The sequence below is a fragment of the Carlito syrichta genome, unplaced genomic scaffold (genome assembly GCF_000164805.1).
Source record: "Carlito syrichta isolate Samal-C Ts95f unplaced genomic scaffold, Tarsius_syrichta-2.0.1 Scaffold314879, whole genome shotgun sequence".
NCBI lineage: Eukaryota > Metazoa > Chordata > Mammalia > Primates > Tarsiidae > Carlito > Carlito syrichta.
In genome coordinates this window covers 694,334-718,900 of record NW_007258975.1, presented here as the reverse complement: position 1 = coordinate 718,900, position 24,567 = coordinate 694,334, and the positions used below count along the sequence as shown (strand labels likewise).

The window sequence follows — 24,567 nt, the reverse complement described above, 5'->3', positions numbered from 1 at the left end:
GCACCAAAGTCTAAACCTAAAATTCATCTATGTTTCATATATACCCCTTTCATATATCTTGAAGGTAATTTTGTACAATATTTTTAATGGTTTGGTGTTTTGATTGAAACCTGTTGCATGAGGTCAGGTATAGAATTTTCCACTTTTGGCATCATGTTAGCCCTGAAAGTTTCAGATTTTGGAGCATTTCAGATTTAAGATATGGGGATGAGGGATGTTCCACCTGTGTTTAAGCAGAGCTTGGCAGAGCATTCTGAAGAGAAGTTGAAGAGAGGATTCTGCTTTTGGTGTGAGCTGGGACTATGTGACCTCTGAGGGCTCTTCTAACTGATAATTCCTGAGTTTATGATTCTCTGAGTTAGCACTAATGAATTTGGCACTAATGAATTTGGCAATCACTGAAAATCTATCATTTTGGATATACTTCTTCAGTTTAGTCTTAGGCTTTTAAGCACAGCATTCAGTGGGCAGGATAGATTCAAGAAGAGAGATGCCAGACCAGGACCAACAAGTCCAAATGGTGAAGGGCCAGACAGATGTATAAACATCTTAAGAGACTGACAATGTATTCAAATATTTTTAAAATATTTTGTAAACCAAAGAAAGCAAGTTTGCAGGCCAAACCTTGCCCAGTCACCACCAACTTGGGACCTCTGCATTAGAAAAAGGAAAATCAATTAGGAGTGTAATTGTGTAATCCATATAAAATGTCTTGGACAGGGATTCAAAGGCAAATAAAAGACAAGAAATATGGAAGTCTTTGATGGAAATTATTCCTTTGTTATGATTTGACAGGGAACCAGAGATAAGAAAGAGTCAAAGATCACTCTAGTGTGGATCCCAGGAGACCAGTTCACACTGACTTGCAAAAGTTCACATTGATTTTCCTACTTATTTTCAATGGCTAGATACTGATTTGTCCCCTCTTTGTCTTATGCATAATTACATAGGGGCTTAGAATCCAGTTAGAAAGAGAAAACATAAGCCAATGCAATTTTTTCAATTATTTTGTGTTTAATAATATAATTACAGCCATGAAACTTGAACAGAGGCTCAGAATTAACTAACCATAATAATTACAAAGAAACAGACAAAACTTTTGTCTTTTTGATGTATGACTTGTTTTATTTCCTTGTTACAGGGGCCTTCATTTGCAAAATGGTGCCATTTGTCCAGTCAACTGCTGTTGTAACAGAAATTCTCACTATGACCTGCATTGCTGTGGAAAGGCACCAAGGACTCGTGCATCCTTTTAAAATGAAGTGGCAGTACACCAACCGAAGGGCATTCACAATGCTAGGTGAGGCCACTGGATGTGCCAGTGGCAGTGCGGATGACATTCTTCAGCACAGAGCAAAGGGAACCATGTCTAGAAGAGTAGCTTCTCATCTAATCTGTAGGCATTGGGTATAATTTGGGGTTGCAGGTTTTCCCCTATTTGCCTCCACCTCCACCCCATCTCTCCTGTAGGCCTACCCAGCACTGAAAATCTATTATTTTGGATATACTTCTTCAGTTTTAGTCTTAGGCTTTTAAGCACAACATTTAGTTAATTTAAGATAACCCATCAGTGGCACTGCTGCATTAACATTCATTAGATTAATAAAGTGTCACCCTGAGATAAGAAGACTCTCATCTAAGATAACAAGGGCAGGTAGATTTTGATGGGGAGGATGGAACAGGAAATGTGTTTTTAGAAAAATGGAGAACAGGGTTGCTGCACAGAGTGGTCCTGGTGGTGAGTACACAATAGTAGAAGGTCACAGAGTGCATGAGAACACTGTGTACTGATGATGCCTGACAAAGAAAAATCCCACCCACTTTATACTTTCGCTTTAGGCCTTCCTGGATTCTTAGCTGCTGTACTAATTCCAATTCAGCAAATCATGATGAACATATGGCTCATGATAAATGATAAATTTAAGGTAATGTCCTAAAGCTTAGCACGGTAAAATGTAAGAATTTCTCCATTGAATAATTGAGTCATTTAAAACCTAAATGTGATTCACAGTGATCTGGATTTACTACAGTTAAATAATCAGAGGTATAACAAGCAACTCCTGTGATAATCGAAGAAAGCAATATTTACTAACATTTCATTTGAGAAGAATGAGTAAACATTTCTGCTGTCAGAACTTAGCCAGTATTGGGTTGGGGAATTACAGAAAGAACCCCTGAAGGCTTTGCAATGCCACATTCATTTTATTTATTTATTTTTATTTATTTATTTATTTTTGAGTTGGAGTCTCATTTTAAATAGTTTGAAATTAATAGATAAATCATTAAGAGGAAAAGTGTTAGTTTTAGTTAGTTATTTTCAAATTTATGTCATATCTTTCATACCAAGAATTCAAAGATTTCTAGGCTTTTAATAATTGACATCCTTCTAACATCAAGAACATCTGAAAACAGCATGTGGGGATGGAAAGAGGGTAAGGAACAGAATATGTAGAGGCAAAGAGTTATTAAAAAGGAAAGAGAAGAGACAGGGTTCTCAACATCTGAAAGCATAGTTGATAATAGACAGCTCCTACTCAAATAAGACATAGGAGAAAGAAGCCTCCCCTGAAGTCTTTTGTGCACCATTGCCTGACGTCTTCAATAGGTCAGTTACACTATGAACCAGCCTTATGAGTCTCTGGCTGTTATGTTCTGTCCGTCCTGCCAGCTGAGACTGCCCAGACCCCGGGCTGCAGCTAGAGGAGACCTTCTAGGTAGTCTTGTCCAGACGTGGTCACCGATTGTATCAATAATATCCATCGAGCTGTAACCCTTCTATCTGTGAATAGTCAAGCAACCCACGAGTATAGGCAATGAGCTTTGCCAGTTAGGCTCAATGACTCCAGAATTTATACTAAGGATTGGAAAAATTATTGAACATAAGATAACACATATATATTCTATATTTGATTAGAATATATGTGTATGGTGATGCAAGGAGAAAAAGAGAGAGAGAGTGAGAAATAGAGACAGACTTGTGAGCCCTATAACTATCTGAATTAACTGGATCATGATGAATTTCTATAGGCAGTTCATGTGTTTCTTTATAATAAACCCCAATTATGGCTTAAGTGAGCCTCGGCTCCTTAAAACCCAAAGCAATACACTATGTTCTTAATGGTTCCATCCAATAGAGAAAGGACAGAGTTTGAGGTGGTAAATTTTTTGCAAAGTCAAAATTATTACGCTTGGTTCTGTCCTCTTCCTTTTCTGTTAAGATTCACAGGTAGGCCAGATGCGGTGGCTCAAACCTGTAATCCCAGCACTTTGGGAGGCCGAGGTGAAGGGTTTACCTAAACCCACAAGTATGAGGACAGCTTGGGCAACTTGATGAGACTTCATCTCTACAATAAATAAAAAAATTAGCCAGGTATGGTAGTACGTGCCTATAGTTCCGACTACTTGGAAGGATTGCCTGAGCCCAATATGTCAAGGTTGTGGTGGCTGTGAACATGCCACTGCATTCCAGCCTGAGTGACAGAGTGAGACTCCAGCGCGCGCGCGCACACACACACACACACACACACACACACACACACACACACACACACACACACACAAAGGTAGAAATGGCGCCTAGGTAGTTAAAGTCTTTTTTCTTTGCTAAGGCTACATCATTAAAACAATTCCTCTGAATAAACTTGTGGAGGACAGAGAATTTGGAAAGACCATCCTGGTTTTTGAAGTTATAGGTGTTTACTTTGTAAATAAGAAAATAAAGTTCATGTTATGTGCCTAAGATAAATACACTTTCGATCTTTTTTTCTTTTTTGAGTCAGGGTCTCACTCTGTCACCCAGACTGGAGTGCAGTGGGAAAATCCCTGCTCGCTGCAGCCTCAATTTCCTGGGCTCAAGTGATCCTTCTGCTTCTGCTTCTTGAGTAGCTGAGACTACAGGCACACATCACCATTCCTGTCTAATTTTTAAATTAGTACTTTTGATTTTCAGAAGAAATGATAGAGGGTGTCTATGTCATATTTAAATGTTTTTCATCCTTTCAACAAACATGGATCACCACTACTGAGGAATTTATGCTGTCTTCTGATGTCCTTGATGTTAGAAGGATGTCAATTATTAAAAGCCCATAAATCTTTGAATTCTGTGTATAAACGATACAACACAAATTTGAAAATGTCCTAGGAATATTATTTAAGGAAACAAGCAAGCAAAAATAAATGAAGGCATTGTTTGCCTTCAAGAAATTCAGAAGAAATTGAGAAGTGGGTAAGGGCAACAGAGGGGCTGCACTAAAGGGTACATAGAGACAACAAGGAATTAGCAGTCAGTTTATTTGGAAATGGTGGTGGCCTTCAAGGTTTCCCTAAGGAAGATGACTTCTGTGGACTCAATTCCCGGAAATTGAGTCCACCGAAAGTGGGGATAGAGTGGCCAGTCCAAGGTAAAAATGGGGACGCATGGAGCAGCACAGTGCATTCTGGGATATGGGAACTGAAACCAACTCTGCAAGCTCCTCAGTGAAGGACTGGGGTATGAGACAATGGACTGAAGTGAAAGAGAAGAGAGAGCCAGTTGAGACTATGGAGACCCTTCTTGGCCATGCTAGGGAATCTGGGTTTTATTGCATAGTCAATAGAATACTGTTAAAGTACTTCCTAAAACATCTAAAACATGCTTGAGGAGGACTATTCCAGCAGCAATTTTGAGGGAGGTAAGAGAGTAGGAGACCATAGCTCTGGGGTGGTGACTGGATGCCCTGATGTAAGGGGTCTTTATGGGCAGAGAATTATGTATAGCTGTATTTTACTCAACTGAGTCATATTCTGATGATTGTAACATTTTTTACAGGTGTGGTCTGGCTGGTGGCAGTCATCGTGGGATCACCCATGTGGCACGTGCAACGACTTGAGGTACACTTGAGGATGGGGTTGAGAATCATATTATTGAACTATTTTCTCACTATTTTCTCACTATTTCTCACTATTTCTCACTATTTTCTCACTATTTTTCTTCCAGCAAGAGCACTATAACATATTTGTATATCCTCAGTTATTTCACTGAAAGTCTTTCAAGTAGAATAAAATAATTTGTTTTAAGATTTTTTCCCCTGTTTTATCTAGCTTTTCTTGATATTATGCTGTTAAGACTTTAGTGCTTAAAATACATTTTTTAAAAATACCAAGGTCACTCTCTGCATTTTTCTGTAAGCAGAGCATGCTTTTTCTAGTGTCCCCAAATGTCCTGTTACATTTTAAGAGTAGAATGATTGCTCTAGATGTTTCTTTTATTTTTATGTCACAAAAAATATAATAGATTGTCTACTTATTAGTTGATTCTCCTTCACAAGTCCTTTCTTACCTGCCTCCTAGTTATTGACAAATTGAAATTCTAATTGGAAAATTGTCAGAAAATCAAGATTATTCAACTTCTCTCCTTTCCCCATACCTTTGTCAGATGGGTCCAGCCACGCATGGGGACTCACACGCATGGGAGCACTGTGTTGGTCTTTGGCAGACCTGCCAATTCGTTGGGGCATACCTTGCGTAGCTGGTCTAACATGTAAAATAGTCCTCAAAGACAGGAGTGGGTTGCTCATATGCCCCTTGATATACTTTTCACATGATGTATCTCTTTGTACCTTTTAAAAATAGAGATAGGCAAATGTGAAACTTTACTGGGCATGCCACATCCATAAGCAAGGATAACAAATGAACCCTAGAGTAAGAGTACATTTAATAAACAGCCTGATTTGATTGACTGATTGATTGAGTTGGAATCTCACTCTGTTGCCCAGGCTGGAGTGTAGTGGCATGATCACAACTCACGTCAGCCTCAACCTCCTGGGTTCAGGCGATCCTTCCACCTCAGCCACCTGAGTAGCTGGGACTACAGGTGCACATTACTATGCCTGAATAATTTTTTTTTTTAGAGATGATGTTTTGCTATTATTTCCCAGACTGGTGTTGAACTCTTGGGCTCAAGCAATCTGCCCTCCTCAACCTCTCAAAGTGCTGGAATTACAGGCATGAGCCACCATGCCTGGCCTGATCTTTTTTCTTCTTAAGTGTAAATGTTTTATTGAATGGGCTTCACTTCATAGGTGAGAGCAGAAAGCAACTTTATTTTATCTCTTGCTACATGTAAAAATGCCATCCTACAACTTCTTAGTCCTCACGATAAAATATCATGGGTGAAACCTTGACTATAATTCTTCCAGTCATTCGGATAACAGAAGCTCTCTGATCACTTTGAGTCACACGAACAGTGTTAGTTCTGTTATTAAAATGTTCAATCTAGAAACACAATCACATAAATCAATTTAAAATTTCTTAATTAATTTAAAATGTCTCCTTACTCCCAGCTTAAATAGGTTTTAGGCATAAAAAGGTGATGGGGATTGTTTTTGGCTTCTTTTCTGTTTCCTTGCCTTGTGTTTCTTTTTCTCTTCTCCTGTCCTTCCCCCTACTCCATCCAGTTGGCCACTTCTCTCTCCTCAGAAGTCCAAGAGAAAAATGAGGCAAGGAAGGGGTAGATGTTCTCTGGGATCGGTGCTCTCTGGGTATGGCTCTTGCCCATGATTGATTCTTTATTTCATGAGCTTCTCAAAGATAACACCATTGAGGCTTCTGACTGCCACTTCCTTCTCCAGCCAACTGCTCATGAAGACCTTTCAGCTTCCACACTAATGGGGTCTGGCCAGCTCCCTCCTGCTGAGGCTGCCCTGATCTCCAGCAGGAAATCCCTACTGCTGGAGCCCTTTTAGAAATGATTCAGTCTAGTCCCAGGTTGTAAGATCCATTCCTAGCCCATAGAAGACAAACAGATTTATCAATTTTTAAAATAAAATTTAAAAAATAAAATCATTTTATTATGTAGCCTAAATTAGTGGTCCTCAACACTTTTGACATCTGGATCGGTTTTGTGAAAGATGGTTTTTCCACAGTCTACTGGGTGGGAGGGAATCTTCAGGCATTAGATTCTTATAAGGAGTCTGCAACCTAGATCCTTCACGTGCGCAGTTCACAATAGGGTTTAAGGTCCTATGAGAATCTAATACTGCTGCTGATCTGACAGAGAATGGAGCTCTGCTTGCCCTTGCCTCACCTCCTGCTGTGTGACCAGATTCCAAACTGGACATGGACCGGTACCAGTCTGCTGCCGAGGGTTTGGGGACCCCTGTTCTAAATAATATTCTAAATATATAACTAAATATATAAATATATAACTCACTGCCAAACAGACTACCCAAATCAGATTTGCCTCCTGTCAGGAAAAAGTCTGATTTCATTCTTCAGTGTATTAATATGCTTTCCATGGCAGCTTCCCACTCCTAAATTCTATTAAGGAACCAGGGTGAGTTTGCAGGGAGCCTGAGTTTCTCACCTGAATGATATTAAGCACACTGCCATTGGCATTTTCCCCTTGTTCTGTTTGCTTCGCTCTCACTGGGCTCTCTTTCATGAGGGATGCACTTTGCAATTTTCAGGTGATGGAAGCAACGAGATGGTTAAATAAAATTGTCATCACTTCTGCCTTCTCACTGTATAAAAAATGAGAATTCACAACTTCCCAACACTGTCAAAATATATTTTTTCTCTGCGAGGCTTTACCCTGAATAGAAATGTATTTAAGACAGGGAAAATCAGAAAGCACTACCATGGGTTTTTGATGCTGTGATCAAGGTGACTTCACTGACTTCAGTACTTAAATATTCTCTTCTTTTGGTGCCCCATGATAAGATTCAGACTGGGTGGAAGATGTGACTTGTGTAAGTTGGAAGAAGGGTGATTATGAAAGAGGAAGTGGGAATGTAGACCCAGCATGATACTTCAACCTCAGGGACTACATGAAACAGTGGAATTTTAGAGAAGCATATGTTTGGAAATAGAAGATCTGAAGTTGTTTTCTGTAAAGTCATCTGAGTGTGCCCCAGGAAGTCTTTGTTTGTCCCTAGGGGTATGTAAACCCATTTGGAGGCTACCAGTCTAGCATGCCTTAGGATGTATGAGAACATGGCCACCATGATCACTGGTCCTTGCTAGCTCTGCCTAAGTGGAGTCAGAATGAATTTCATTTTTTTTTTTTGAGTTGGAGTCTCACTCTGTCGCCCAGACTGGAGTGCAGTGGCCGCTCCTGGCCACCGCAGCCTCAACCTGCTGGGCTCCACCGATCCTTCCGCCTCAGCCTTCCGCGTAGCCAGAATTACAGGCACTCACTACCACGCCCGGCTAATTTTTTGATTTTATTGTAGAGATGAAGTCTCGCTGCCCAGGCGGGTCTCGAACCCGCGGGCTCAGGCAATCCACTCACCTCAGCCTCCCAAAGGTGCGGGATTACAGGCTGAGCCACCGAGCCCGGCTTGAATTTCATTTTAACATCCTATTCCCAGGAAGTGTGACTCTTGAAAATATATTTCAGTATGTGTTTGTAAATTAGACCTGGATCAGAATTGGAACTTTCTTAGCTTTGACTAGTAACCAAAATGCATCTTTTCCTCCATTCAATTGATATTAAAAATGGATAATATAGAAACAAAGAACTGAGTATCACATGTTCTCACTCATAAGTGAACAACTATCGTAATACTATAAGAAAGGGATTGGCAGTCATGGGAAAGTGCCAGGGGAGGGCAGGGGCGGGATTGGCAGTAGTGGGAAAATTCCGGGCGGGGGGGCACACCTCATCAACAAGGGTACCTGCATAATGAACATTTGTATACCTAACCCTGAATTGTACCCCACATATTTAAGATTAAAAAAAAATTTTTTTAATTGGGTAATAAAATCTGCTGGGAACGTAGTCAGAAATAAGTATCAGACCTAAGTACTCATTTGGAAAGCTCTAGAGTGGCTATTGAAACTACTTTTGATAAATTCTCTCATTTTTATTCATATTAACCAGAGAAGTGACTTTTGAATATGCTTACAATGCTTAGTCTGTCCTCGAAATAAGCCCTAAATTTTTAAACACTTTCTATTATTATTGTTGTTAATAATATTTGTGAAATTATAAGATGAGTCTACCAGAAACAACATGAATAAACCAGAAAACAAATACAATCTGAATATTTGCAAATTGGCAATAACTTGAATTCCAATTTCTCATTCATCTCAGAATTTAAAAGCTACCAGTTTCCTTTTTAATATCTTTCCAAGCAATCTGATAATTGCAATATGAAATAGCAGTAACAAAATATAACTTTCAGTACTTTTCGACTGGAAGAAGTCTGGGTGCCTTGCCAAAGTCCATCTCTTCAACAACTGAAAAAACAAAATAATTTAATATTAAACTAGCTGGCATGCAATGCAAAATATTTTTCAATATGTGCTTGGTATGTGTAGTGTTCCTTTTGCCAATTGAAAACTTATGACTAGTGAAAATAAAAATTGAGAAAGATAAAAAATAAAAATTGACAGGCTATGGACCTTAATTCCACCGAAAATAGAAAACAGACTATAAAGCAATTAAGAATGTAAGCAATTAAATGGAAAAACTATACTTCACAACAAAAGAACAATTAAAATTGTATCTCCTTCGAAATATGTACCAGTGGAAAATATAAAAGGGCTTTAAAATGCTGCATTGCAATACTACTTGACTATTTTCTATTCTTTTGATGTGAACTACTGGTTCTTTTAACTGAATTGTTCTTATTATAAAGATTAAGTATGACTTCTTGTATGAAAAAGAACACATCTGCTGCTTGGAAGAGTGGACCAGCCCTGTGCACCAGAAAATCTACACCACCTTTATCCTTGTCATCCTCTTCCTCCTACCTCTTATGGTGATGCTTATCCTGTACAGTAAAATCGGTTATGAACTTTGGATAAAGAAAAGAGTGGGGGATGCTTCCGTGCTTCGAACTATTCATGGAAAGGAAATGTCCAAAATAGCCAGGTCTGTTTAAGGAGATGTTCACTTCTGTTTAAAATATGTTTTTTAGTCATGCTGGAAGAGACAATTGCCAGGGTTCTCAGAACCCCTGCAGTTAGGTTACAGCATACTTTGTAATTAACATTTTGGGCAAGAGCTGACTGTAAACTCCTGAGCTCCCAAATCAAAGGGGGACGGTACAGTGATCGTTAGAAGCTGACTGGGAATTTAGAACATGGCTACATTTTCATCTTTATGTAAATATGACATGGCAGGATCGTGTGTCCTGTGGGTGTTCTCCTGTCACTCACCAGCTACAGGATATAGATCATTCTAATTCCGGAGGTCCCTGCTTCCTTATTAGTACAGGGAGCATAACAATATCCATCCTGACTTCCTTCCATCCCGAGATGATGCCAAAAGACATGCGACTGATATGTATGAATACCTCTGGAAGCAGGAGCATGCTGTTAATTTATTATTATTGATATATTTTATGTTTACCTAAGGGCTTTGCTTTCTGATTTTATTCATTAATATAAATTTTAAAATGCAATTTACTGCTATGATACTTGTAACCCATATGATTTATTTTATCATCTACATTAAATGACTATTAACAACCAAACAAAAACAATCAAAGCCTTATATGGAGAAGTCCAGTGATTTGATGAAATTTTATCATTTCCCCAAGTGTGTAGTGCCCTCTAGTGCCCAGTTTGGATAAGAAATCCTCCCTTAATGTATAGGACCCCTGAACTCTTCAGTACTTTGGGATCTAATGCTGAGTTAACTCTCCCATTTCCGTGGAAGAAAGGGTTACTATGTTGAAATAAGAGATAATGACCATAAACTTTTATAAACTTAGAGCACCATGCATATATTTATATCTCTTGCAGATGTAAATCTCTTTTAGTAATAATGGAGCAAATTAGTTTGAATGACTGGTTAATCATATTATTTAGATATGTCATAAAGATTTGCATTTTAACTCTATCCTTGGGGATTCCCATATTTTATAAATATTGATGTCTTGCGATCACAGGTATGAATGCTCTTCAATATAAAGTGAATAAGAGCTTGGTCACTGAAGTTAGACTGCGTAAATTCAAATTCAATACATTCCTTACTAGCCATCTGACTTTGCCAAGTTACTTAACGTTCTCTGTGCCTCAGTTTCTGCATCTGTCAAATGGCTTGCTGGAAAGATTAATGACATAAGCCATGTTAAGCATCTAGCAGAGTGACAGACCCATAATGAGCAGACAACATAAGGATGTTTATGATTTGAGAAATATAAAAATGGGTCAGTATCAACAGGGATGATAGTCAGCTCATAATTAACCTATCATGGACATACTTATAAAATTATGGTTGAATGGGCTGGGCTCAGACTTTATGTAATAGCTTTACTATCAATTTGGCACATCTACCAAGGGAGAGTTAACTAACATAATGTTTCCTGTGGGTTTAGGAAGAAGAAGCGAGCTGTCATTATGATGGTGACGGTGGTAGCTTTATTTGCTGTGTGCTGGGCTCCATTCCATGTCGTTCATATGATGATTGAATACAGTGAGTGCTTGTCGTTCTCATTCAATAGATGCTCTAGTTCATTTCCTGCTACGATAGACAATGAGTCATTGAAATTTGGTGCTATTGGATCATTAAATATCAAACATTTCATACATTTCTTTCATGTTTTCAAAGATCATGTCCATATGTGACAGGTAATTATGTATGACTATGACTAAATTTTTAATAATTACTAAAGATATAAAAAAGCTTTGAGAATCTTTTCCCATGTCACTCCTTCTGTTCTCCTTAAACTAGTCAAGCACTGGCAGAGATGTGACATTCTGAAGTGTCCCCCAAGGAGACCCCTGACGTGAACAGTGAGGTCTTCAGTGTATTCTCTCCAATAACCTAGGACTTGACATGGTTCTCAGTGTGGTTTTGTTTTTGGAATTCAAGTAAGCATTTGAAGGGTAACTGTTGCTTCCAGTTTACATGAAGCTTGGAGTCATCAAGTTGAAATGCTATGAGCCTCCTAACATATGATGGGCACTAGGCTATACCTGTAAGTCTAGATTCTCCAAGAGTGAAGACTCATCACAAACATCATCATCATCATCATCATCATCATCATCATCATCATCATCATCATCATTGGGTCAAGGTTTCACTCTATCACCCAGGCTGGTGTGCAGTGGCATGATCACGACGATCCTGGCTTATGGCAGCCTCGACCTCATAGGCTCAAGTGGCTCTTCTACCTCAGCATCCCAAGTAGCTGGGAACACTGGCACATGGCACTACGCTTGGTTAATTTATATTTTATCTTTATTTTTTGTAGAGAGGAGGTTTTGCTATGTTGCCCAAGCTGGTCTCGAACTCCTGGACTCAAGCTATCTGCCTCCTTGGACACCCAAAGTGCTAGGACTACAGCCATGAGCCACCGTGCCTGACCACAAATATTATTTTTATTCAGACATCAGATGCCTCTCCCAAAATGGTCTTGTGAACTTTTCACACCTGTAACTATTTGTACAAATGTAAATCTTTGATAAAGACAGATGATAAACATAACTTTTATTTTTTATGTTCCTCAAGATAAATATGCATTCTAAAATATATTTATTTATTTCAGGTGATTTTGAAAAGGAATATGATGATGTCACAATCAAGATGATTTTTGCTATAGTGCAAATCATTGGATTTTCTAACTCCATCTGTAATCCCATTGTCTATGCATTTATGAATGAAAATTTCAAAAAAAATGTTTTGTCTGCAGTTTGTTATTGTATAGTAAAAGAAACCTTGTCTCCAGCACGAAGACATGGAAATTCAGGAATTACGATGATGCAGAAGAAAGCGAAGTTTTCCCAGAGAGAGAACCCAGTCGAGGAAACCAAAGGAGAAGCATTCAGTGATGGCAACATTGAAGTCAAATTGTGTGAATAGCCAGAGCGGGAAAGAAGGCTCCAATGACATCTTGCCCTGTTTAGTTCTGAACTCTCTGAGAATGCTGTTTTAAGCAGTGTGCATTAATTGTAATGATGTCTTCATATTAATGCGTTTCCTGTTATAATCTGAAGAGGAAATTATTTTGAGCAAAGGTCAAATACTTTTTTTTATTCTTAAAATAATGATAGGAAAGAAACAAATCATTTTTCCACTAAATGACATGAGGCTGGTCCCAGAACAGTGGTGTTTACAGCTAACTGATTACAACCAGTTCAGATTTCCTTGTTCCTTCTCTACTCCACTGTTTCATTTGACTGGCCTAAAAAATTAACATGAAAACACAATTTGGAAAAATTAGCAAACCATACTTTTACACTATTAAAGTGGATTTTTAAAAATCTTTTACAGAAATCAGTGTCTTTAGCTAGCAGTGTTTCTCCCATGCTGTCAATGTAATGGAACTTTCTATGTATTGCTACATTGGATGAGAAAATAGCTTTAAAATACCTTCTTCTTGAATATGAAGTTAATAGTTGAACACTGTAATGCAATTTTTAGTGCACTTTTGAAATTAAATGATATAGTGTCTTGCAAATGAAGTCTATGCTATAATTATTAAGTCAGAGAAGAGGGAGAAGTAGCCAAGTGGCAGTTGAATGAGACTTAGAGGTAGATGCCTGTGTTGGAGTTTCTTATGGCCCTACAAGTCACCTGGCTGACTTGCTGTGCTGTGATGGTCTCTTTTTTTAAAACATATTTTTTATTTTTAAATTGTGGAGTACAGATAAGGGTTAGGTATACAAATATGCATCGTTCAGGCATCCTTGTTGATGAGGGGTGTCCCCAGACAGATATTGACCACCGTTAATCCCACCTCCCTTCCCCTCCCTGCCCCCCCAAAGTTTCCCCCCACTGTCAATCCTTTTCTTATAGTATTACGATAGATGTTCAAGGTCCACTTATGAGTGAGAACATGTGATACTCAGATCTTTGTTTCTGTGAGAGATCGCTCAGTATTATAAACTCTAGTTCCATCCAGGTTGCTGCAAAGTTCATGACTTTGTTCTTTTTATGGCTGCATAGTACTATTGTTTATATGTACCACATTTTTTTAATCCAGTCCTCTTTTGATGGACAGCATGGTTGGTTCCAGGTTCTTGCTATTGTGAAAAATGCTGCGATAAAAATACGTGTGCAGGTATCTTTTTTATAGATTGATTTGAGTTCTTCAGGGTATATTCCCAGTAATGGCATGTTCCTAACTAGAGACGTGAAAGACCTTTACAATGAAAACTATGAAACACTGCTAAAAGAAATCAAAGATGACACAAACAAGTGGAAAAATATCCCATGCTCATGAACTGGAAGAATCAACATTGTGAAAATGTCCATCTTACCTAAGGCAATCTACAGATTTATTGCAATACCCATCAAATTACCAGCAACATTCTTCTCAGAGCTAGAAAAACAATACGGGGATTCATATGAAAACACAAACAGCCAAGAATAGCCAGAACAATCATCAGCAAAAAAAAAAAAAAAAAAAAAAAAACCGGAGGTATCACATTACCAGACTTCAAACTTTACTATAAAGCTACAATAATCAAAACAGCTTGGTATCGGTAAAGGAGCAGGCACATAGACAAATGGAATAGAATTGAGATTCCAGAAGCAAAACCTCAATTTCTCAACCAACTCATCTTCGACAAAGCCTCCACCACCTACCACTGGGGAGAGGAGAACCTATTCAGTAAATGGTGCTGGGAAAACCGGCTGACCACATGCAGTAGATTGAAACAGGACCCCTATATATCCCCATACACAAAACTTAACTCCAAATGGATCAGAGACCTAAATGTAAAACCTCAAACCATAAGAACTTTAGAAAATGCAGGACACACCCTTATGGAAGTTGGAACTGGCATCCAATTCCTGAACAAAACCCAAAGTGCCTATGCCATAAGAGATAAGATAGCCAAGTGAGACCTCATTAAACTGACAAACTTCTGCAAAGCCAAAGAAACCATCAAGAGAGCAGGGAGACAGCCCACAGAGTGGGAAAAAGTATTTGCCAACTCCATGTATGACAAAGGTCTAACATCTTGGATCTACAAGGAACTCAAACGTGCTGAAAAGTAAAAAACAAACAACCCCATTACAAAGTGGGCAAAAGATATGAACAGACACTTCACAAAAGAAGACATCTGAGCAGTCAATAGACACATGAAGAAATGTTCAACCTCACTAATCGTCAAGGAGATGCAAATTAAAACTACACTGAGATACCACCTAACTCTAGTCAGAATGGCCATTATCATTAACTCAAAAATAGCAGATGCTGGAGAGGATGTGGTAAAAAGGGAAGACTTCTACACCATTGTTGGGAGTGTAAACTAGTGCAACCTCTGTGGAAAGCAGTGTGGCAATTCCTAAAAGCTCTAAATATCGACTTCCCATATGACCCCGCAATCCCCCTACTGGGAATATACCCTGTGATGGTCTTTTTAAGCCTCCATGTTTTCACATGTAGACTGGTGTTGAAATTTCTCCTACTTCACGGAGTTGCTGCAAGAACAAAATGAGCAGTGAGTAGGGAAAAACTTTGTACTCAAAGCTCCTCCAGTTCTGCAGCACTATTGCAGGTAGTCATGTTCCAGGCCCCCCCTTCTTCCCTTTTCTATTCTGAGACTTGCTCCCACCCCTGCCAAACTTTCCCCTCATGCTTATTTTGTAACTGATTTTTTCTAATCAAAAGGAGACAGTTTGGAGAGACTATTTTATTGATTGGGCTGTAGTATATTTAGACTGAATTAATGATCTCGAATATTTGTATTTGTAAACCCTTTGCTTTCACTAAGGATGCAAGACTTTTCTTATATTAAAGGGATTTTCTTTGTAGTTAGAAGATGAGGGAGTGAATTTACTCCAAGTCCATGAAAATTTATGGTGCCCGAAGCTGACCCCAAGAGCTGAATCAGGAAGAATAGAGTTCCCCACCTGTATTCCTTCCCTTAGTCTTCCTTAAGCACAATCCCTCTCTCTTTGGTCTTCTCTCTGACTCCCAAATGTCATGGACTCAGAGGCCACCATCACAGCACCCTGTTGTATCCTCTCTTCAGCTGAGATTCCCAAAGTCCAGTCACAGCCTCATAACCAAAGTGTTTATTCTGCCTCCAGTTTTCCAGCATTTATTTTCCTAGCCAGGTAACAGAAAGAAAGAGAAGCTCCAGAACTCTCAGACTCTCAGGATATTTCACTGGTAAAGCTTTAAGATTTGGGAACCAAAGAACTCAGAATGTTGGGACCTTCAAGATACAGATATTTAATTTTATGTGTGTGAATGAAGCATGCATGAAAAACACAAAGATTAAATTGTGTGGTATTCAGGAAAAAAATGTCAGTATGACAAAAATTAACAAAGTGGAGAGAAACTGATTATTTGTTTTGTATTGAAGTGGACAAATTATATATTATTTATGTAAATTGTCTATCTGTTATGTCTAGTTACCCTGTAGCAAAACAGTGATTATCATTAAATATGAAAGCATTAAAAATAAATTTGATTCACTGATTTTGGTTATCCTTACTTAATAAATATTGATAGAACTTTTTCTAAATGTGTATATACATGCTCTAAATATGACAAGGAAAAACAAATAAATCAGCACTGTTATTGGCCATGTGATTATTAAGGTTAGCATTTTTAAAATTCCTAAATACTGCAGAACTCAATCTAAAAACATTTGGATATTAGACAATAACTTAAATATTTACTGTAAAAATTTCCAGACACTCTGTGAAACAAGTTTTTTTTTAAATTTTGCTCATGTTGCATAATGATGTTTTAGAAATAGTAATGTTTTGTCCTTTAAACATATAATCCATCTAATCTCTTATAAAAGTTCAGAAAAAATATAGCCCAATGTGTGAATGAGAATTTCCTTCTATTAGCCAAGGAATCGCTACATCGCATGTGGACACTTAGTCCAGACACTGGTGTAATACAGCATGTTTGTCCATAGAAAGTTCATCTTGGATTCACAAAAGGAACTCTGATTATTGCCTTTCATTCTCTTCTTCCTGACTTGATAGCCCATGAGTCTTTAAACCTCTTTGTCTGCCACCCAGGCATCTGTTTTTCTCCTCCTTTTTTCCTACCACAGCTGTTGCTCATTTTATTCCATCTGTTTTTTCTTTATCTGGTGTTTAGAGTGAGAACTGAAAGGTTTTTATGGATTCAGGGGGTAGGGTTGGGGTGTGTAGAAAAACTAGTCTTTCATTTATTAGTATTTGAGTAAAACATCTATAAAAGCAGTAAACGGGTGTGTTTCCCTGCTCAGACCTCTTAACCTTTTATTTCATTATGGATCATTATTCCAAAAAGAGCTCTGTATATTTTCTCCATGCTCCAAAATGATAAGATCTTCTGTGTAATATCCAGACAATTTATCTCCCTTTTGACTATACTGTGAAGAATAGCCACTTCTCTTATTATATTTTGGTGTGGCTCTGGACAACAGTGTAATGTATACTAGTTTGATTAAAGACTAATTATTCATTGTTCCAAGACCATTTTTAAAAGAAAAGCCCAGTTGCAGGGCTTATACTATCTTACTTAGAAATGAATAAATAGTCAACAGAATGTGGCTTTGGCCTAAGGATAATATTTAGATAAATGCAAAAGAACAGAGATGCCAGTAGTATATGGCCAGCTTATTTTGGCCAAGGTGGCAACATAATTCAATAATGGAAAGACAAACTTTGAAACAAAATGTTTTGGAACAAATGGATATCCAAGTTCCAAAAATAGAACTTAATCCTTACACTACATACAAAAATTAATTTCAAAATGTATCATAGACTTAAACATAAGAGCTAAATTTATAACACTTCTAGTAGAAAACAGAAGAAAATCCTTGTATCCTGGATTAGGTTAATATTTTATAAGGGACTAAAAGCGAGAAGCACAAAAAAATTTATAAAATGAACTTCATCAAAATTAATAATTTCTGCTACTTGAAAGATACTGTTATAAAAATGAAAAAGACTCCTGGGTGTGGTAGTTCACCTCTGTAATCCCAGTACTTTGGAAGATCAAGGTGGGAGGATTGCTTGAGCCCAGGAATTCAAGACCAGCCTGGGCAACATAGCAAGACCACATCTCTACAAGAACTAAAAAAATTAGCTGGGCATGCTGGTGCATGCCTGTCGTCCCAGCTACTAGGGAGGTTGAAGTAGAAGAATTGTCTGAGCCTAGGTGGTTGAGGCTGTGGTAAGCTATGATCATGTCACTCTATTCCAGGTTGGGCAATAAAGCTCCTAACAAAAAAAAAAAAAAAGACAAGCTACAGATTATAAGAAATGATGTGCAAAACACCTCTGGTAAAGAACACATATTAATTATTTATAAAGAACTCTTACAACTCAGTAATAAGGTTGACAAATTATTTGAACAAATGCTTCACCGAAAACAATATACAACTCTCCAATAAGCATATGGAAACCTGCTCCACGTCAGTAGTCATCAAAGATATGCAAAACAAAACAACAGTAAGATACTGCTGCACACCCACTAGAACAGTTAAAATTAAAAAGTGTTGACAAGGATGTTGAGCAACTGCAATTCCCCTACATGATAGGTGAGAATATAAAATGACACCACTACTTGGGAAACAATTGACTGAAAAATTTCACCCTTATTCTCCAGTTTCTACATCTGGATAGTTTCCCAAGAGGAATTAAGACATACATTCATACAAGTACCTATGTTCATAGGTATTCATACAAGAATGTTCATAGCAGCTTAATTCATCATAACCAGCAACTAGAAACAACCCAAATGGCATCAGCTGGTGAATGGATAAACAAATTGTGGTAAAGCTATCCAATTGAATATGACTAATCAAAATGTATTAACTATTGATACATGAAACAATAAGGACTAATTTTAAAAGTATTATGCTAGGGGAAAGAGGCCAGCCAGAAAAGACTATCTACTCTATGATTTCATTTACATGACATTCTAGAGAAGACAAAACTATAGGAATAGAAAATGGGTAGTTGCTAGAAGCTATTAAGTTTAGGCCATTGAACTCAAGAGGCATGAGAGGTGTTTTTGGACAATAGAAATGAATGCACTCTATATTGATTCTAGTCATGATAGAATTTTATACATTTGTCAAAATTCAGTGAATTGTATATATTAAAAGGATGAATTTATTGTATTCAAATTATACTTTGATTTTTTTTTTTAATAAAAGAAATTCCATTTTGCAAAGCAAAAAATGCCAAATCCTCATACTGGTTCCTTGACCTGACGAATAAGCTCTTTAGTAAGAAAAGCCTAGTTAAAACCTTTGAAAGTGTCACCTCCACCACCACCACCACCTCCACTACCAGCCAAGAGAGTAAATCAAAAAGAATCTTTCATCCCAGGGTAAACAACAGAAATTAGTGCTGCACTCAAAGATCTCAAAGATTTAAATGATGTAGCATATATGATCATCATATTCCCATTTGATTCCCAAATCTGACCCCTGGATAGATCATAGTGAATGATGGTAAACTACCACAACTTCAGTAGTGTCTCCAAGTGTTGCGCTGTGCTGGATGTGGTATCTTTAATAGAGCCAACAACTTCAGCCTCTAGTAAGCTGTATGCAGTTATTGATCAGGCTAATGCATCATTTTCAAAACGTATTAAAGAGTCAACAGTAGTCTATATTCACATGGATGGAACAGACAAGAGTAGAGATTCCATGACTGTAACTGAGATTGTGTTTGTTTGCTTGTTCCTTCACAGTATGGTCCAAAGAGACATGATAATTGTCTGGACATTCTACAGATGATCATACTGCTCATCTATATTTATGAAATTATATTACTTAGATCTGATAAGCAAGAAAAAGAAGGGTAAGGATTCTGCTTTGTTAGAACACGTGCTCCAGAGAGTGGGAGATAAGAGAGATAAAAATTTGGAACATTAAATAAAGTTTTTAGGAGTCTTATTTCTGGACAATACTAGGGCACACCTTTCAAGGTACATTATAGGCTTTAGTGTTTTGAATTTCCTACTACTAGCAAAGAAGTATAATGCTTGATAGGCTTCTTTGGATTGGACCTTCTACTCTAGGGAATTCTGGTTTAGACCCTCTTTTTGTTAAATTGTGGGCTGCCAGTTCTGAGTGTGTCCCAGAGCTAGAAAGATCTCTGCAGCAGATCTATGCTGTAACAAAAGCAGCCCTGTCCTTTGGACCATATAACCTGGAAGAGCCAATGGTTTAGATTGTAGTTTGAGAAAAGCCTGTCACCTGGATCATTTTATGATCCATAAAATTCTGTAGTACCAAGGTATCTGTGTTAGCTGAAGATGCCATGTAGAACGGCTGAGAGATCTCAGTTAAGAAGTTGTAGAATATACCTCTAGATTTCTGGAGCAAACCCATACCATTTGCAACAGAGAACTACTTACCATCAAAATGTGTTCCTGACATGCTACTGGGCCCTGGTAGAAACCAAGTGACTTGCCATCCAGTGACCATGTAGCCAACACTTCTCACCATGAGTTGGGTACTGTCATACCCAACAAGTCTTAAGGTTGAGCAGTTTCAGAAACAGCTCATAATAAAATGGAAGTGGTGATACATCCAGCATCACTTAGAGCAGGTCCAGAGGGCACAAATAAGCTATGCAAACAGGTGACACACACCTCCACATAGCTTATCACTCCTGCACCTATGGCCTCATGTTTGCTTGAATTATCAGTTACCAAGAGAGGTGTGTTAAAGTCTTCCACTAAGGTTTGTATTTGTCTATTTCCCCTTTTATAGCTGCCAGCTTTTGCTAATGTCTTAAGGCTATGCTATTAAGCACATGCACATGTTTGATTCTTATATCTTTCTTTATATTTGACCATTTTATCATTACGAATTGTTCCCTCTTATTTTTTAGCAATGGGGAAGTTTTCAAAGAAAAAATGCATAATTAAAAGTCCTCTAAATATATTTAATAAATTGTTAAAAATTATGTGTACTGTTGTTCATGATAGAAACAATAATTCAAAAATAGAAAAAAAAAAAAACCCTGAGTGCCTGTCAATAGAGGAAGAGCCAAATAAATGATGTTACATTCATATGATCTATGTTTTCAAAGAATGTTTATTGCCAAGTGTTTATTGCCAAAACATTATTAGCAACTAAAGGAATGCTAATAAAGTGAAAACTACACATTCAGAAAGTTCCTCCTAATACTTCACCTGGCATCTTTATGCCCATCTAGTCTATAACAATAAAATTCATTTATTTATCACTCCATAAAGAATTTTTTTTATATTCTCAGCTCACCAAAGTAGTGTAATCATGATTTTCTGTTTTATTGACATAAGGTTTAACCTAGAGCCATTTAATTGTATTATCTGTAAGACTACAGGCTCTTTAAATATAATGTAAAGGAACTATTGCTATCAGTAGAGTAAAAAATAGTTCAGCTACTTTTCAAATGCCATATTTTTAGATTTTATGGAGAGTACAGGAGTCCTTGACATGTTTTTAAAAAGAAAGAAAGAAAACAGGCCCATCCATTAAAAAATGTAGACTGGCTGACACTATGTTGTTCTCATCCGTTTATTCAACAAATGTTTTTGGAGCTTCTGCTACGTGTCATACCTAGACATCCTATTTTCATTTCAAGATCAAGAAAAATCTTTCTATTCTGAGACAGATAAAGTTGGAAAGGGTTGGTTGACAAATGAAAGGATAGGGGAAAGTAAGTCATAAAAGTCAGGTAAATTTTAGTTTTAAAAACAGACATAGGCTTAGATCATAGGCCCCTTTTTTCTCTTGTTCACCAAAATTTTTGTTTTCCAGAACTGAGATTATGACTTAGCTAAAAAAGAAAAAAAAATAGAGAGAGAAATGATGTAAAATGACAAAAAAAAGAGCCTGTTTAAATCATTAGACTTATGAGAGGACAGAAATAAATGAAATATTTATTCTGATTTTTGTAGTTTCTGGTCTCTGTACCAGAATCCTTGGCCACTGCTGTGTTTACAAAACTGCATTAACTCAGGAAAGCTTACATACAGATAAACTATTTTTATAATTTTAAAAAGTATAAATTAACAATTAATGTATTGTTAATAAACCAGCAAAGATGATTTTTTTTTTTTTTTTGAGTTGGAGTCTCACTGTCTCCCAGACTGGAGTGCAGTGGTTGCTCCCGGCCACCGCAGCCTCAACCTGCTGGGCTCCAGCGGTCCTTCCGTCTCAGCCTTCCAAGTAGCTGGAACTACAGGTGCGCGCTACCACACCCGGCTAATTTTTTTTTTTTTGATTTATTGTAGAGATGTGGTCTCGCCTGCCCGGCGGGTCTCGAACCCGTGGGCTCAGGCAATCCACTCACCTCAGCCTCCCAAAGGCGTGGGATTACAGGCTGAGCCACCGAGCCTGGCTTAGATGATTTTTAATAAAGGGATTTCAAGGAAAAGGAACATCTGAGAAACTCCCAATTATATATCTTTTTTGCAGGGGGTAGGCATTTCAAGTGCAACAGATGTTCTCTAAACTCCATCAGCCAGAGCAAATTCAAAAATAATTAAGGAATGATTTCTCATTTAAGATAGCAGACAGTGTAAATGTATTTGTTTCTCTTCCCTACTGAGATCCTACCAGAACAGCACTAAAAAAAATAACAAAATTAAAATGATGAGAAAAAAAAGAGGGTAGTCATAGTGAATGAGAATTTTCAATAAATATTTCAATAACAAAAACTGAATGTTGATTCTGAACATTGTAATCTTGAAGAAAAACAGAGGAAGTCACAGGCTATGGCCGTGAATAGACCATAGTAGGAAGAGAGAATGATGCACTTTAGCTGAATCCTAGAGACACCAGGGATCTTTTAGACAGTGTCTACATTGGAGTATGTGAGAAAGAGACAGAGAGGAGAAAAGGGAAGATTGATTAATGATATGTCTCCAGAACAGTTACTTTCCTAGCCTAGTCCATCTTCCACAGAATGGCCATTGGAAGGTGTTTATCCCTCAGTGCTTAACACCTCCACCTCAAACATATAAATATATTTCTTTTATAAAGATGTTAAAGAAGGCATCTGGAGAGAACTACAGCAGTTGGTGTAAATATTGGCAGACACTGTAGTGTGTACCCACGTATGAAGATTGAATCCACACTCAGTCATCCTAAACCAAAGCCAAGCACTTGCTACCCTCAGCCTGTGTACACAAAGGTTTTTTTCAGCTTCACATTTCTGCATTTTTAAAGGATCATTGGACATTTCAGAAAACCCTGAAAAATGAAGGAATAAGACCATGATAAAAAGATAGAAAACTAACTCAGATATAATTTAATCTATTAATTCAAGTTGACAAAGAGAATTTAGAAATGGACTTTATTCAGTATTCTTATAAAGATTTAAGAGGACATTGTTTTTTATAAAGTCATAAATAAAGCATGCTACAAAAGGGAAGAATTAGAATAATAAAGCTTTTTTTGGAAATGACAATAGTGGGAAACTGCCAGGGGAGTTATGCAGGTACCTCTTCAACAAGGGTACCTGCATAATGAACATTTGTATACCTAACCCTGAATTGTATCCCACAAAGAAGAATTAAAATTTAAAATAAAGTTAAAAAGAGTAATAAAGCTTTTGAAAATTAAAAGATTATTTATTCATCCTTATCTCCCACATATTTACTCCACAAAATTTCTTCTTAAAAAGTATTTTCCAAAGAATGTTTGTATTATGACTCTTTTGAGGCTATGTTTGCCATTCAAGGTGCTATCTGGAAACATGTGGCACAATCAAATTGTGTAATTTGAAAAGAGGTAAAGAATCTATTCACAAAGGAATGAGCAGGGTACAGAAAACAAAAGGATTAGTGTACCTAGACTAATAACAACAAAACATTCTTTCCACCCCTGGGCCTGAAAGGGAGATAAGAAGAAGATGGAAGTGAAAAAGACAGAGGAGAGAGAGAGGGGGAAAAAAAGGAGCTGTATGGAGATAATTGCCTATAGGGGCTACATCCTTGGATAGAGGAATGTTACCAGCTCAGGCCACCCCTTCCTTCATGGAGGACGCCATGAGCATAGATATCCTTGACCTGACATTTTCCTGCCATTGATCTACTATTTTCCAAACACAATCAAACAACAAAGGAGCTCCTTGATTTAACCATGGAGCATATTGGTGCAGGGTGGATAGTTCTGAGTGGGAAAGCAGAAAATGTGCAATCATATGTGCCTCAACTTATATTATGCCCTCATAGTTCAGTAGTGATTTCACTGCACATGAAAGATTAAGTTCTAAGTTCATTTCCTTCCATACATCTAAATTTGTAATATTTTGTCTTTTTTTATATCAATATTTTTTATTTTGATATTGTGGGGTACAGTTTAGGGTTAGGTATACAAATATGCTTCTTTCAGGCACCCTTGTCAATAAGAGGTGTCTCCCCAACCCCAGACAGATATTGACTACCATGAATCCCACCTCCCTTCCCCTCCCCCCCCATAGTTTCACACCAGTCAGTCTTTTTTTTTTTTATACTATTATGGTGGATGTTCAAGGTCCACTATATGACTGAGAACATGTGATACTCAGATCTTTGTTTCTGTGAGAGGTCACTCAGTATTATTGACTCTAGTTTCATCCAGGTTGCTGCAAAGTTCATGATTTTGTTCTTTTTTATGGCTGCATAGTATTTCATCGTGTATATGTACCACATTTTTTTAATCCAGTCCTCTTTTGATGGA

At 37.6% G+C, this 24,567-nt stretch overlaps 1 protein-coding gene across 1 annotated transcript in view; it reads left to right on the top strand.

Moving 5' to 3' along the window:
- The window catches only part of QRFPR (pyroglutamylated RFamide peptide receptor), a 48,361-nt gene extending 35,405 nt beyond the window's left edge, over window positions 1-12,956 (top strand). The window contains exons 2-6 of the mRNA XM_008072224.2: window positions 1,142-1,300; window positions 4,808-4,869; window positions 9,621-9,856; window positions 11,307-11,404; window positions 12,480-12,956. Of these exons, the coding sequence (XP_008070415.2) occupies window positions 1,142-1,300; window positions 4,808-4,869; window positions 9,621-9,856; window positions 11,307-11,404; window positions 12,480-12,793 (869 nt within the window). The 3' untranslated portion in view covers window positions 12,794-12,956. The remainder of the gene's footprint in view (window positions 1-1,141; window positions 1,301-4,807; window positions 4,870-9,620; window positions 9,857-11,306; window positions 11,405-12,479) is intronic.
- Window positions 12,957-24,567: the final 11,611 nt, after the last annotated feature.